Source organism: Tyto alba, unplaced genomic scaffold (genome assembly GCF_018691265.1).
Source record: "Tyto alba isolate M040663 unplaced genomic scaffold, T.alba_DEE_v4.0 Super-Scaffold_13, whole genome shotgun sequence".
Classification (NCBI taxonomy): Eukaryota; Metazoa; Chordata; class Aves; order Strigiformes; family Tytonidae; genus Tyto; species Tyto alba.
In genome coordinates this window covers 1,119,154-1,134,681 of record NW_024881275.1, presented here as the reverse complement: position 1 = coordinate 1,134,681, position 15,528 = coordinate 1,119,154, and the positions used below count along the sequence as shown (strand labels likewise).

The 15,528-nt window shown below is 45.3% G+C and overlaps 2 protein-coding genes across 3 annotated transcripts in view; one reads left to right on the top strand and one right to left on the bottom strand.

The window, feature by feature from the left end:
- LOC116965298 (protein rtoA-like) lies at window positions 1–1,227 on the bottom strand. Its single transcript, XM_042787984.1, has 2 exons — window positions 512–1,227; window positions 1–454 (listed from the first exon to the last, which is right to left on the bottom strand). The coding sequence occupies exons 1-2, from the start codon at window positions 1,225–1,227 to the stop codon at window positions 1–3; spliced, it is 1,170 nt and encodes a 389-aa protein (XP_042643918.1).
- The window catches only part of RHOBTB3 (Rho related BTB domain containing 3), a 28,606-nt gene continuing 14,159 nt past the window's right edge, over window positions 1,082–15,528 (top strand). The window contains exons 1-4 of one of the 2 annotated variants that reach the window (XM_042787971.1): window positions 1,082–1,227; window positions 1,410–1,626; window positions 11,289–11,481; window positions 13,796–13,947. In XM_042787971.1, the coding sequence (XP_042643905.1) occupies window positions 1,226–1,227; window positions 1,410–1,626; window positions 11,289–11,481; window positions 13,796–13,947 (564 nt within the window). In that variant the 5' untranslated portion in view covers window positions 1,082–1,225. The remainder of the gene's footprint in view (window positions 1,228–1,409; window positions 1,627–11,288; window positions 11,482–13,795; window positions 13,948–15,528) is intronic. The other variant, XM_042787972.1, reaches the window with a different exon arrangement.

The following is a 15,528-nucleotide window of genomic DNA, read 5'->3' as shown; positions in this document are numbered from 1 at the left end:
TCACCCGCAGCCGCCGAGGAGCGCAGGGACATCAGCGCCCGGGCTGCTGCCACCGCTGCTGCTGATTTTACTGCTGCCACTGCTACTGACTCTACTGCTGCCACTGCTATTGCTTCTACTGCTTCTACCGCTCCCGCTGCTGCCACTGGTGCCACTGCTGCTGACTTTACTGCTGCCGCTGCTCCCGCTGCTGCCGCTTTTACCGCTCCCGCTGCTACCACTGCTGCCACTGCTATTGCTTCTACTGATTTTACTGCTGCCACTGCTGCCACTGCCACTGATTTTACTGCTGCCGCTGCCACTGATTTTACTGCTGCCACTGCTATTGCTTCTACTGCTTCTACTGCTGCCGCTACTGCCGCTTTTACCGCTCCCGCTGCTGCCACTGCTGCTGACTTTACTGCTGCCGCTGCTGTTGCTTCTACTGATTTTACTGCTGCCACTGGTGCCACTGCCACTGATTTTACTGCTGCCACTGCTGCTGACTTTACTGCTGCCACTGCTATTGCTTCCACTGACTTTACTGCTGCCACTGCTATTGCTTCCACTGATTTTACTGCTGCCACTGCTGCCACTGCTACTGCTTCTACTGCTGCCGCTGCTGCCGCTTTTACCGCTCCCGCTGCTCCCGCTTTTACCGCTCCCGCTGCTGCCGCTGCTGCCACTGCTGCTGACTTTACTGCTGCCGCTGCTGTTGCTTCTACTGATTTTACTGCTGCCGCTGCCACTGCTTCTACTGCTGCCACTGCTATTGCTTCTACTGCTTCTACCGCTCCCGCTGCTGCCGCTTTTACCGCTCCCGCTGCTGCCACTGGTGCCACTGCTGTTGCTTCTACTGATTTTACTGCTGCCACTGGTACCACTGCCGCTGACTTTGCTGCTGCCACTGCTGCCACTGCTGCTGATTTTACTGCTCCCGCTGCTGCCGCTGCTGCCGCTGCTCCCGCTTTTACCGCCCCCGCCGCCGCCGCTGCTGCCGCCTTTACCGCCGCTGTCCCTGTGGCCGCTCCCAGCCCCCCGCGCTGCGGCAGCCCCGGCCGCGGTCGGTGCCCCGGGGCCGCGGGGCCGCGGGGCCCGGGCCGGCCGGAACGCGGCAGGAGCCCCGGCGAGGCGGAGCGCGGGCGACAGCAAGCGGGGCGCCGAGCCAGCCGGGGACTCGGCATGCAAGCGGCGTTCCCAGGTCGCTTTTCCGCTTTGCTCCCATCCTGCCGTCGGATTTGAGAACATGTATGTGTTTTGCTGTTGGTCGTGGGGGGTGGGTGTTGAAATCTAGGGAGGGAGGAGGATTCTGAAGGATTAAGGTGTTAGTTTTGATTTGCGGGGATTTTTAATTTTTTTTTTTTCTTCTTCTCTTATCCCTGCACTTCATCTTTTCGAACACGGCTTTGTCTTTATTATTTCTATTTTAGGTTGCTTAATATTGTAGCCTTTGGGAATGAGAGAGATGGGTTTTCTGAAGACAATCAGCAGTTGAGCCTGATCCGGAGCTACCTCGGGAGAAGTGCTCTCGTTTCCCAGATCGACAGCAGCTTGTCTGCCAGTCACGTTGGAATCCCAGTTTTCACAGAGTATCAAGCCTGCGTGTTTGGAAATGTCAGACTGGTGGTGCGCGACTGTCCTGGCTGGGTAAGATACTGGTCTCAATATTTTTAACCCCTTTTAACAGTCTAAGCAGTTTTAACCAGATTAAAATGCACCCCCACTTTAAATTATTTGCATTACTGTGAGATTTTATTCATATATTAATTATTGTAAATAGGGAAACCATATAAATTGTAACCAGGAAAATGCTGTGAAGTCTTGAAGGTGCTACAGAAAGTTTCTCATTAAAGAGCAAGTGCCCATCTCCTCTGTAGGAAGGTGATATTTTAAACTGTGCCGTTGAGTGAAAACTTTATTGAAGATAGTCCACAGGTAAAGAGAACCCTCTTTTTTTTTTTTTTTTTTTTTTTTTTTTTTGTCACACTGCCTCACAAACGTTGTCTCCAAATACTTGTCAACAATAAAACAAAATGTATAGATTTTTCTGTAAAAATTAAAAGGCAGCCAGTTTTTCAGCTTTGAAAAATGACAGATTATAAGGCTTGGTATCTCAAAATACAGTATATGGGGTCATTTCACTTCAGTTATAATGAATAATCACGGTTTAGTATTACTTCCTTTATTTAAAGGTAAATAAAGAGGATTTGGGCACTGCTCCAGGTTGCCAGCACTTTTGTCACTAAGTGAGATAACTTAGTTATGACTATGAGCAGATCAATGATTATGTAAGAATTGATACTGATAATCTAAATTAAAACATATTTAATGACTATTTAGTAGCCTTTTAAAAAAATAAAGCTTATCAGCTTTTAGAAATTAAAACAATAATCAGTTTCAGCTCCATAATTCTACCCTTATATTGATTTTTGCAGTCCTGTAAGGGAAACTTGTTTTGGAATCTGCAGGAATCCAAACAGTTCCAGAAATACACGATCAGATGTTTGTAATCTTAAAACGGAGTGGTCTAGTTTAGCTATCAGTCTGTTCTCTGTTTCTGACCCTTTTCTGTCAGCTGCACGTACAGACACGGGTTCAGATGGATGGGGGGGACCCTGTTCTTAATCTTTGAAGCTGCATGTGACCTGCACGTGCAGCTTGCTGGAGTCATTGGAGCGCAGCAATGAGTGAAACCTCTGAATATAAATTAAGGCTGTCGGACTTCAAAGGGAGTTTCAGGGGATTGGAGATTGGTAAGGGAAGGCAGGCAGGGATAGCTGGGGAAGGGCAGAGGAAAGGACCTAGGGTGGAGACGAGGTTCATGTGTTTTTATGCTGTTTTATTTGTATTTGCTCTTAAACCAGACAAGGTTCTTCAGTTCCGGGGACCTTATTACTTTTACCCTTGAAAAGCTAGCTCGTTACTGCCCACAGCATTATGTTTCTGAGCCCTCTTGCTTTCCTCCTTTCTCAGCTAAAGGAGGCAGGAGGTTTCTTACTGGGAATGGTGAGGAACAATTGGCGTTTTTTCCTTAGCAGAAGGCATCTCAGATAGCTGCACTGGACTCTGCAGGAGGTTATTTGTTCTGAGCAAAGCTGTGTCCTTGCTGGGGTTAGGCAGAACAGGATTGGTTTCCACAGTCCAGATGCTTGAGGTTTGCTACTTCGTGGTGGTCTTTTCCTCTGGTAGCCTGGGGAAATGGTACAGCACAGTCCAAAATGCTGACTGACATTGCCTTAGGTCACATTCCTCATGGGAATGATTCTTCTGGCATGTTACTGAAACGCAGAGGTGGTGGTGTGCTGGGCCCTGCATTATTTCTACCTTGTCTGAGCATAACATGAAGGTGGATTTACATTTTACCTGAGATCTGTATCTCTCCTAGATTGAATCCTTATTATTAAGGCAAGTCAGTCTTTGACATAATCTTGGCAACTGAGCATGCTGATAGCTGTGAGTCTCCAAGCTCAAGGGTGCCCTTGAGCTCTTTGTCCTCTACAGCTACCAGCCTGGAAAAGCAGCGTGGATGCAAGTTTACCAAGCAGAGCTCCCTTGTGCTTGGGGGGGGGGACCCTCTCGTGAGATAGATGGTGGTACAGGGTGAGTTTGCTCGTGTTTCGTTCTGCTGCTGCGGTGTCTTTGTCAGCCCAGGACACCTGCTCAACTTCTGGAGTCTGCAGGAGGAGCCAACGGCTCCGAGTGACTTTGGTTGGACTCTTCCTGGTGGCATTATGGGCATTTTACGACGTGTTGCATGCCTCTCTGGCAGTGCTGCAGCAAGGTTTTCCAGCAGCTGCCGAAGTCCTTATGCAGTGATGGGCTGGAGAAGCACGAAAGGTGTGGACCGTGGGGTCAGCGCTGCCGTGGTGGCATTGTCCCGGCGGGCACGTGGTCGGTGAAGTGGCAGCAGCGGTGCCGTGAGAGCACGGTGTTTTATAAGCTGAGGGTGACTGAAGGCAGATGCCAAACTGCAGGGAAGGCAAGCAAGGCTTCTGCGTGATCACCCAAAGCAATGCCCATCAAATGCTACAGACAGGCGCGGGGGAACCGTGTTTCCAACCTGCCGTGGGACTGCTGTTTTCACACAGCGGCTCTGTAAATATTTTAGCCACCTGTCCAGGTACTACATTCTTTGGTATTGCTTGCTTGGACAATTACAGGGATAAATTCATGTTTGCCAACGTGCAGAACAGCGGCAGCATGCTGTGAGAAGCTCTTTCCCGTGGCAGTTGCAGGGTGCAGGATGGAAGTGCTGGCGTGGGAAGGATGTTTTCATTCATGCAGGTGACTCGGGGTTGTAGAGAAGGTCATGGGGCATACTTTTCAAAATCTGGGGGCAAAATGTCACTGTTCACAGCGGTGACCTCCGTGTGTCAGTCACTGGGTATGTCACTACGGCCCGCCGTGTCCAGCGCTGCGTTGGCAAAGCTGGATCCCAGTATCTCCCACACGCAGGGGACAGACACGTGAGTGGCCTGACATCCTTGTGATTCACATGGCTGGAAAACATTTTCATAAAAAATGCAGACCCAAGACGAGGAGAGATATAAAGAGCTAGGGAAAATGTATATGTGTGCTAACATCGATGCTGAATATTGTGATTTTAATAGCTGATCAGTTGCTAATGCATGCTTGAGTTGTGCTCTTGTAAAGCATGTTGAATTATGATGTCTAATTTTTGGGGGGTAAAACTCAGCATGGGAGTTAGTATCTTAGAAGGAGTAATTTGCAAGAGGAATTTTAAGATTTGCTTTAAAAAAAGGTGGCTTTACTTAGCACTCTGTTTCAAATTTGACAGTTTTTGGGACTGAGTTGCCGTTCTATTGGCTTGCATGTAGTTTGCGTCTTTGGGCACTTTACACTGAATTTTGTTACGCTTCTGCATATGTACAAGTAAAAACTGAAGAAAAAGTGCAGGCAAAGTTTGTAATATCTGATGGCAGGTGAATCTTCCTCAACTTTAGAATGAAGCATAGCATAAGAGCTAGAGTTCATATTGTGATTCATTTAATTATGATGCTGGAAAATAAATGGCAGAATGAAAACTTCACTCTGAGTGTCCCCTACCCACGTCACCTCTCTTGATCTTTCCTCCCTTATGTGGATCAGGATTCTGAGGATATGAGAATGTTTTGATCCTGGGCTGGGGGTCTTGCTGTCCTTTTGAGATTTTTGCCTCTGTGAGCCACCTTATTTTGTGGTTTTATTTGTTGTTTTTGTCTTTGTTTTGTTGTTGTTTTTTACACACACACACACACACACACTCCCCGGAGGAACCATCTCTGGAAATTTTTTGTTCTCCCTGCCCAGTTTCTACAGAATCACTGGCATCATCACATTCGCAGCAGCAAAAATGTCACAAAAGACAGGCTGAGAGAGTTGGGGGGGTTCAGCCTGGAGAAGAGAAGGCTCCGGGGGGACCCTGAGAGTGGCCTCCCAGGGCTTAAAGGGGGGGCAGGAGGGGGGGGGGGGGGGGACTCTGGGTCAGGGGGTGGGAATGGGACGAGTGGGGGGACGGTTTTAAACTGCCAGAGGGCAGATTTAGGTGAGCTCTAAGGCAGAAATTGTTCCCTGTGCGGGGGGTGAGGCGCTGGCCCCGGGTGCCCAGAGCAGCTGTGGGTGCCCCCTCCCTGGAAGGGTTCAAGGCCAGGTTGGACGGGGCTGGGAGCCCCCTGGGCTGGGGGAAGGGGGCCCTGCCTGGGGCAGGGGGTGGCACTGGGGGGGCTTTGAGGTCCCTCCAACCCCAAACCAGTCTGTGAGTCTGTGATTCTAAAAGGAGACAGCAGAGCAGCGGGGTTTTGGAGAGTGCCTGGTGCTGGGTGAGGCTCTCGCGGAGGGAGGGATGCTGTGCTGGGTTTGTGCCTGCTCAGAGGCTGGCACAGAGCTGCAGACCTCGATGGGACTCTACAGTGCTCAAATATATTAACTGTGATTTTAAAAAGCTGTTCTGTGAATTATTTTTTTCAAATTCTACCTTTCAACAATCTCTTTCCATGAGTGTTTTCTTGTTTTTCTGTCTCTTTTAGATTTTTTTTTTTTTTTTTGCACCAGCAGTACTAGTTCCTTGAACTCTGCGAGCTTCCTTATCTCCATGGTATTATCCATGGTGTAGTTACTTGGGTTTCCTTGTGCTTCTTGCACTGTCTAGGCTGGCCAGCCCTTAACATGTCTAAAGGTAAAGGAATCTGATTCACTTTTAAATTTTATTTATTACTTTTAGTAATCCAGTACAAAACCACAGCTTTCAACTTTTCATTCTTTAGTATGTTATCCCTTTTCATTTTTAAGCTTGATTGTCTGGAGTTGGCAGCTTACAACAAATGATCATATCCTAGTAAATGTTTTTCCCTACTGTGTTCTTTATTTTTGCTTTTTACAAATATTATTAAATTACTTTATGAGAGGACATCACAGGACAATGCTATCCTTCATTAATTTTGTTTCTGGGTCAACTCAACCAGTTAAAGCTGTTTTGGAAAGCCTCGAGTGAAAAACAAATTGGCATTCCAGGGTTGTGGAATAAATTTCATTGATTTCTGAAGAAAATACTTCCTTCTATGCTTCGTGTTACTTAGCTGAGTAAGTTCAGGGGTCTAGTAACTTATGGAGAGTACACCTGCAAAATTTGTTCTGCTGTGGACCTGGCTGATGAGAAAATGCAGAGAAACCTTGAAAAACCAGGGAAGGGTCTGATATGTCATGCGGAAAGCGTTGCTGGAAAGAAGGCTCTGTTAATGGAGAGTGGGTTTGTAGGGGGAACTTATAGAGGGATGAGTTTTCTAATATTCCCAGTGCAGCCCTCTTGTATCCCCGGGAAATCCCAGAGGAATGGTCCTCAGGGGTGTCCAGGCTCCCTCGTCCCCCCCAGAGAGCATGTGCTGCCCCAGATCAAGGGCTGGGCTGGATGGACATGGGGACATTTGCAAGCAGCTTTTAGAAAGAGTGTGGGCATTACAAGGGCACAGTGGATTTCACTGCCGTTCCATAAAGGCATTCATAAATTATTTTTAACAAAGCAAGTATTGTCCTCTCGAGAGGTCATGTGATTTTGTAGGAAAATCGGGTCTTCATTGCCTCTGGAGGCTTTATTTTCAACGTTAATGCTTGAGAAGTATGATTTACTAATGGGAAGAATATATTATGAGGCGTGTACAATGGAGACATGCAAGGAAAGAATGAAGCTTTTTTCTAATAAGTCCTCAGAGGAATAGTGGCAGGAGTATAATTATAATTACTAAGGTCATATTATAATAACCTTAGCTATGCAGTTACTTTTCCCTTTTGTCAATGGCTCTCTTGGGAAATGACAAGAGCAGGAAGAGCAGTGAGAAGTAGCTGCTACATAAATTTCATAGAGGGAGCCTGGAATTAACATTATTCCTGGATCTGAACTGTTGTTCATCGTCTAAAGAAATTCCCTCTGTCATTTCTGCATGAAAGCTTCCCTAAAAGTGATAATCAAGGGGGCTCCAGATGCTCTGTCTCGGTGATGCCTCGGGCAAATAACCCTTTGTTGTTGGGGATGTTTTTGGAGGATTTTCCCAGCACAGAGCAGCAATCCCAGCAGTCTATGTTACGCTTGATGCAATGTGAAAATAATTGCAACAAGACCTCTGGAAACTTGTCTTTCTCCTCTGTGTTTTTAAACATGACATCCATCTACAATAATGGGCTTTTGGGGCTGTTAAATCAAGTAAGTGAGGGCACTGGGAGACATCACGCAGTAACAGAAATTGGGTGTCTTGAGACGTTGGGTTGGCATATTCTGCATTTTTCACTTCTCGACGTACGCAGGGCTGGCCCTTGCCCTGGGAAAGCGGGGTCCATCCCCACCAAAACTTCATAAACTTTGGTAAAATCCTTCTTGATAGGATTAACAGGGACGCACAGTGGCGGCACAGGGCTGTGACGGAAAGCACAGACCTCCACAAGCCCGCTGCAACGTGCAGCCACACACACCTGGGAAGCTGTAACAGCCCTCACCACGTTTCCGTAGGATTTATTTTCCCTAACAGTTAAACAAAGGAGCACATTTGCACACCTGTGAGGCTGTTTTCAGTAAGGATTTTACTGGTTTTCCCCACACCTCCAGAGATGGAAATGTACTAAGCTGGGCTAAGTACAAAAAGGGTAGGGGAATCACACGAGGTAATGGCCATATTTTCTTTTTGTTATTGTTTTGTTTTTCTAAATGCAGCTATTTTTCTGATTAGCATTATTCTCATTAGAAAAATAAAAATCACAAAACCTTGATGTGGCTTTGCTGTACGATATTGACCTCTTGAGTCACTCTTGCGTGGTGTGCGTGAGCAGGCACGCGCAGACCAGCGCCAGTCAAACTCCGTTGAGATTCCCATCAACAAGAAGAGCATTAGAGCTGCCCCTGGTTGAGGTTAGGGCATGGAGGGTCTTCCAGGCTGGCATTTTACTGGATGGTGCTCTCCCTGGAGAGCCAGGATGAGGGCTGGGACCACAGCAGAGTGCGTGTCTGGGTGGTATCAGATACCTGGTGTCCTGTCCTCTGGTGGGGCTGGTGCCAGGATGGAGCCACAGCTTTGGTACCCAGAAGCCCTGTCCTCTGCTGTTGATCAGGACTAGGCTTGTACTGAAGCTGAACGTGAGAGTCAGAGCTGGTTGTCTCCTTGGGAATAGGTGTGTTCATATGGACCAAAAACTTGGAAATCTTTCCAAAATATTTCCGTTTGGCAGCATGAAATGGTGTCATAATGCACCGCATGTTTAGCTCCATTGTAAAATGGAGGGAGCTACAAATCGTATACAAACATACCACTACCTGTTAAAAAAATACCTATTACGTTCTCTAAGAAGCTTCCACAAACATTTTTTATTATTAATGCTTAACGTTGCGGTTAAGCTCTTCTGTATTTGTGCGCCTGTGCTCTAGAGCTCGCTGGTGAAACTGCTGGTTATCACCAAGCTCACAGAGGTGGGCATGTGCCAGCCTGGGCTGAGCTTGAAAACCAGGAGCTAGGAGGAAATTACAAAGCAACAGGCGTGCTTTCTGTCTGACGGCACAGAACGACTAAATATTCTCTATTAAATTTTGGGTTGTGTTGCATTTTTCCCTTAAATCTTTGTTGCGTTAAATGCATACAACCTTACTAAAAATCCTCTTGAGATCTTCATCAGCTAAAACATATCAAAGCTGTCTCTTGACAATTCTCAATTTTTGCCTGACCATGTGATCAGGTTCTGCAAATGCCCATCTAGCCGGCTGTCTCAAAGCACTGGAGCTGATAGTTCTACTACTAGAGGTGCTAAATATGTGTTTATGTGTTTACTTTATATTCTTAACACAGCCTAAATGATTTGGTTAAATGCTGGAGGAGATTTTCCTCAGTTTGGGATTATAATAGTCTCTGACTGAATTGACTGAAAAAAAGAAATACCAGGACCAGTCCTCTTAAAACTCTTGTCAACATGGTGAATCATAGACTAGCTATTCTTGATAATTTCTTATTGTCTGTGGTTTTCTTATTACAGAACAAGGACATATATTAAATAAATTAATGGGAATGCCTATTATACTTTAAGTTTATTTCCCGATTTATTTATTTGTAAAGGCAAGACCTAAACTGGGTATGACGTGCAAAGACAGTCTAGGCAAATATTTGCTGACTAATACACTTCTGTCAAGTTCATGCAATCCTTGTAGCATTGCAGCTACCTCACCACAGATTTGAAGGAATGACTCCTCTGAAGTGATCAAAAATAATTATATTGGCAATGCAAGCCGCTTGTTAATATTAACAAACTTTTATATATTTCTCTGGTTCCCATCTGTAATAATCTTATTCTGTGGCCTTCAAAATCATAGTGACCATTTCCAACCCCAAATTTGTGTCCCTTTTGTCACTTCTTCCATGCTCACTTACTCCTCTCTTTCACATCTTCTTTATTTCATCATTGTTAATTTCCATTTTTTTTTCTCAAGATCCCAAGTTCTTCTAGCTCTGCTGTGCATTTGTACAGGACTGTTACAAAATCACAGAAAGGTTTGTGTTGGAAGGGACCTTAAATATCATCTAATTCCACCCCCTGCCCCGGGCAGGGCCCCCTTCCCCCAGCCCAGGGGGCTCCCAGCCCCGTCCAACCTGGCCTTGAACCCTTCCAGGGAGGGGGCAGCCACAGCTGCTCTGGGCACCCGGGGCCAGCGCCTCACCCCCCAAACAGGGAACAATTTCTGCCTCAGAGCTCACCTAAATCTGCCCTCTCCCAGTTTAAAACCACTACCCCTCGTCCCATCCCCATCACCCCCTGACCCAGAGTCCCCCCCCCCCTCCTGTCCCCCCTTTAAGCCCTGGGAGGCCACTCTCAGGGTTCCCCCGGAGCCTTCTCTTCTCCAGGCTGAACCCCCCCAACTCTCTCAGCCTGACTTTTGTGACATTTCTGCTGCTGAGAACGCCTTATAAGGCCTTTTCAAGTATTGAAAAGCTGCAATAAAGTCTCTGTTCCAACACATCATGGTATTTTAGGTTTTTGGGTTCCAAAATTCTGTCAAGAATTTTCAATTGAGTATGTGTGCAAACAGTGGTTTTCCGTGGTATTTATGAGCTGCCTGTAGGTAAAGTAGAAATGATGAAATTATAGTTCTCATGACAAATACACAAGTAATAACTGTATATTACATGTGGATACAACACAGTTGTAAATTAACAGGATATGAAATAATTTTAAAGTGTAAGTCTTACACTCGTAACACAGAACAATGTCAAATTGAATGTGAAGTCAAAAAAAGAAAGTTAGTTATATGATTATAAGCCTTATCCTGGAGACATTAACACTGGTTGAAGCTACGTGGAAGCTCTTGTGAAGCAGATAAAAATGACACTCAGCTGATGAAACTTGTATTTAAATGTTCTTAGGCACATAACATAGTTCTGTGTAACCCTTTCCCTAAAATAATATGATAAATAATGGTTTTGTATGAAATGCTGGAATCCTGTACCACTGAAGCGGCTTCTATTTCCTTAATGAACACATTGGAAAGTTAATTAAACCAGTAAAGTTTCTTCCTGCAAAGTATATTCTTAAATAAACCCTATTTTTCTTCTTCCTGAAGAATTCCTCAATTCATAAAAGAGATTTGTTGTTTATTATAATGAACAACTTGTTCTCCAAACAAGGAAATGACAAAGCATGAATTCTGCTCTTTGTTTCATGTCTTCAAATAAGAGATTAATTTATCAGTTAAAAATCCTTCTGTAAGGTTTTGCTTTAAGACTGTTGAATAGTTTACCTTTTCCTTTATGGACAGGAGATTTTTGATCAGTGTTTTTTCTGTTTAGGATATATTTGACAGCGACTGGTACACCTCTCGCAATCTCATTGGAGGAGCTGATATCATCGTGATTAAATACTCTGTCAATGACAAGACTTCATTTCAAGAACTAAAGGACAGTTACATCCCAATGATAAAAAAAGCACTAAACCATTGTTCAGTTCCAGTAATAATTTCTGCTATTGGTGCAAGAAAAAATGGTATGTATCCAGTCTCCTGTAGAAATTGTTAAAAATATCACTTGGAAGTTAAGAGATTGTGTAGTTTCTCTAGGAGGTGGTTTTTCTTCCAAGTCATTAACAGAAACCATTGGTCTGTCACGATGACAGTAGAACGTGCATGTATTATGGTTCTGTAGACGGGGGTATTGGCAAGAATATTATGCTTAATTAACCCTGGTGATGAAAGGCATCCTATCCTGCTTTGCCCTCTTCTTGAGGAGCCATCACACACAGAGATTAAGTCCAGTGCTTCGGGTTAAGCAGCGTACGTCTGAGCGGAGGAGATGAACCCGATGGTTATGAGTTCTCTCGGGCCGCGTCCCAGGTATAAAATATCTCCAGTGTATGAGGTGATTAAAGCTAAGCCCCGCAGCGTGCAGCCACTGCCGAGGTGGTGGGAAGAGCCTCGAAATTCTCGAGGGTGTCACTGGATGAACGGACACACCGTCCCCCTGGGTACCAACGGAGTGCCGCGCGCTGCCGCGCCAGCGATGAGAACGGTGCAAACTGGTTTTACACTGAATACTTAGCGAGCACAGAGCTGTGGTGGTTGGTGCCTAACTGACGTGAAAAGCGGAGCTGCGAGCGTCCAGCAGCCCGTGCGGGCAGTGCTGCTGAGAACACCGTCACCATTTGGGCAGACGTCAGAAGCTCCTGCCTGCTCACGCCAGAGAAGCAAAGTTCAGAATGAGTGCTGCTGATACCGGTAGAACAAAGATGCAAACTGTGCTCTGCATTTCCAGACGTCTTGCGTTGGGCTTTTCTTGATTTAGTTTAAACCCGTCACCCCTCGTTCTATCCCCACACCCGTTGGGCTTTTCTTGATTTTCACGTCGTCTATTTAGACATGGGGCCTGATTTTTCATATTTTTATTTTCCTAAGACGACGAGTGCAAAACTCGAGCCTGGGAGTTGTCTTTTACTTTATGAATTTGATGGAAACAAGTGTTTCTGAGCATCCCTCCTCCTGTGAGTAAGAGATATGATGGATGCAGGTGTAGACATCTATTTTATAATATACAAAGAAAGATTAAGCTTTATGAAGTGTGTCTTCTGGGGATGTAATGCTTAGTTTTGCTGGTGTCTACTTATATATCTTTTTCTTCAGTGATTGAAAAAGGACTGTTAAAGAACTCTATAAGAATTAAATCTTTATTTTCTTCCCTTTGGTAATTAATTTATAATGATCAAAGGCTTTTAGGCTCTGACTTACACAGGGGTAACAAATATGCCATTCTAAGTGCAAGGTCTTGCTAAAAGATTGCTTGTCTTCCCCAACACCATTTCCTGCACTTTTTATTTAAGTGCATGATATCACCAATCTGCGTGACTCCACTACTGGCATTTTTCTTTTCCACCTTTTTTTTTTTTTTTTTTTTTTTTCCCCCCCTGTCTTCCTCCCTAAATAACGTGACTGTGGGAGAAGTCAGGCTCTGCAGCCACAGTTTCTCTTTGGGACCTGCCGGAGCAGACTGCTGTGCACACACAGAACCCTTTTGTTTCTAGGAGGTATTTGTGAACACAGCAGTTTGCTCATACAAATTACTAAGATCTTAATCCTCTGTAGTAACAAATGCTGCTGCCAAAAGATATATAAAAAAAATTTCTGCGCTATTACATGTTATCCATAGGTCTGAGCAGAGGAAATTAATGTAGAGCATGCACAGCACATTTGAGAGCACATCCATGGCCAACAAGTTCTTGCCCACCTGAAGCAAAGTTGAGCTGGGGCGGCTAACAGATTTTTATCGGTTAAACAGCATAATCTTAAAAATACCTATTTTGACTTAAAATAGTTTTAGGCAAAATAGGTGCAGTTGAATCCTATTCTGCAGTACGTACATGCCTGTAACAGCTGGGACTGCAGTGGAAATTTTTCCCTTCTTGTAGTGTGCGTGCTTCCTGCATGGACGGGCCACAATAATTAAACAGGTTTAAGGGTGACATTAATGAATGGTAGCACCTGCAGGCTCGTACAACACCTGTGCATATAAGGATTCCGAGGCCCTGAGGCAAACCTGGCCTCTGGAAATTCTGCTTGACTTTCCCACCTTAGCAAAACTCAGTGTAAAGTAGTGTATGCTGAGCACTGTATAGCAGCTAGTATTTTGAACCGAGTATTAAAAGTTTGAGGGTTATTGCATTAATTATAGATTTCTTACCATAAAATTACTCTGTTACCATTTCCCTCTTTGTTCTTTTCTAAATAATACATCTTCACAATTATTTAGGAAGCTGAGTATTCTGGATTTTTTGACGAAAGTGGCTTTCTTTGCATCACTTTTTCCCCCAGGAGTGCCTTGCACCTGCCCCTTGTGCGCTTCAGACAGGAGGAGCTGCGTCACCACCTCCGAGGGAGTTCAGCTTGCCAAGGAACTCGAGGCCACTTACCTCGAACTGCACGCTCTGAATGACTTCTACATACAGAAGTACTTCGGCGGAGTGGTGAGTGGGAAGCCCCGGGTGCCGAGAGCAGGGCAGCACCCGTGGGAGGTGCGTGGTGGGTGTCAGGGCTTTGGGGAGTGAGTGCCCGGTGATGCTAGGTTTAGGTGAGCTCTAAGGCAGAAATTGTTCCCTGTTTGGGGGGTGAGGCGCTGGCCCAGGGTGCCCAGAGCAGCTGTGGGTGCCCCCTCCCTGGAAGGGTTCAAGGCCAGGTTGGACGGGGCTGGGAGCCCCCTGGGCTGGGGGAAGGGGGCCCTGCCCGGGGCGGGGGGGGCACTGGGGGGGCTTTGAGGGCCCTCCAACCCCAAACCATTCTATGATTCTATCCAAATTGTCACTACTGAGGTTACTCTGGTTTTAACTACCTTCTAGAATTTCCCCCCCACACACACTATTCCGTTCCTTTTATCTCGGTTGGGATGGGAAAATCAAAACCAGCTTGATGAGGCACTCACCAACCCAATCCCATTTGAAGACAAGTCCGGTTTTGAGCAGATGCCCGGAGTGGGTGACCTCCACAGGTTCCTTTCAACCTGAATTATCCCATAATATTCCAATATCTTAAATTTTATTTGCTGAAACTCTCACAACTGTTCTACTTGTAAAGTAAAACAGGTAAGATTGTTGAATAGCCTGATTTTTTTAGCACATTCTTGTGGTTGCTCCGTTTGCAGTCGTGACACAGTTTGCAATCCTGAGCAGATCCTGGGGTCAGCCACAGTGAAGCTGAACAAGGCAGAAGCTGTGAAGCTTGTTAAAATGTTCCACCTCTAATGAGCTTATTCTTTTTCCACTCTCCTGAAGACAGGGAAGCCCACTGAGCTGTTTCTAAATAGAAGTCTTTCAGATTTATTCGCCTTCTCCACAAAATCATTTCACACTGGTGCTTCATTTTCAGTTTTATGAGGTTTTTTTAAGCTCAGCCTTTTTTTTTTTTTTTTTTAACCTTTTGGTTGCTTTCCTGGTGGCATTTGGGCTTGAACAAAAAAAATGCAGTTCTTTTGGCACAGTAATTTCACCTGGTCTGTGCTGGTGTTGTCCCTGGTGCGTAAGTACGTTGTGTTTCCATGGGATTTGATAGTAACTTGGAGTATCTGGCACAACAATTGGTTTTCATTGGATCCCTTCCCACTAAAAAGGAGGAAGCCACTCAACACCTGGTCCAATCAGAGTATTTTTCTAGTTCTCAGAAGCACTGTGCTACAGTATTATCTTGGGTGATAAAAGCATTTAAGACATGCATTAACTTGTACTAAACCACCATTTGGGCCTTTTCATTCCTGTAAAAGGGAATGTTTCCCCTCAGGTACATTTTTTTCTTTTTTTGCAGTGATGAAGCTCGTAGTCTGTCCCAGTGAAACAAACCTTGCTCACAAAGGTTGCCCAGTAATGTGACTTTTTCAGAAGTCACGGTAGCATTGTGTAGTGGTGGTGGTTAGCTGCAAGCTGAAGGGCTCCCATATGATTTTGTTATTTCCAGCACTTGCACCTGGTCGTTATCCATCAAGTCTTACTATCCTCTGTAATTCTGTAATTAGCACCTATGGAAGTTGCTGAATTAAGTGTCTTTGTGCCTGTCATTTC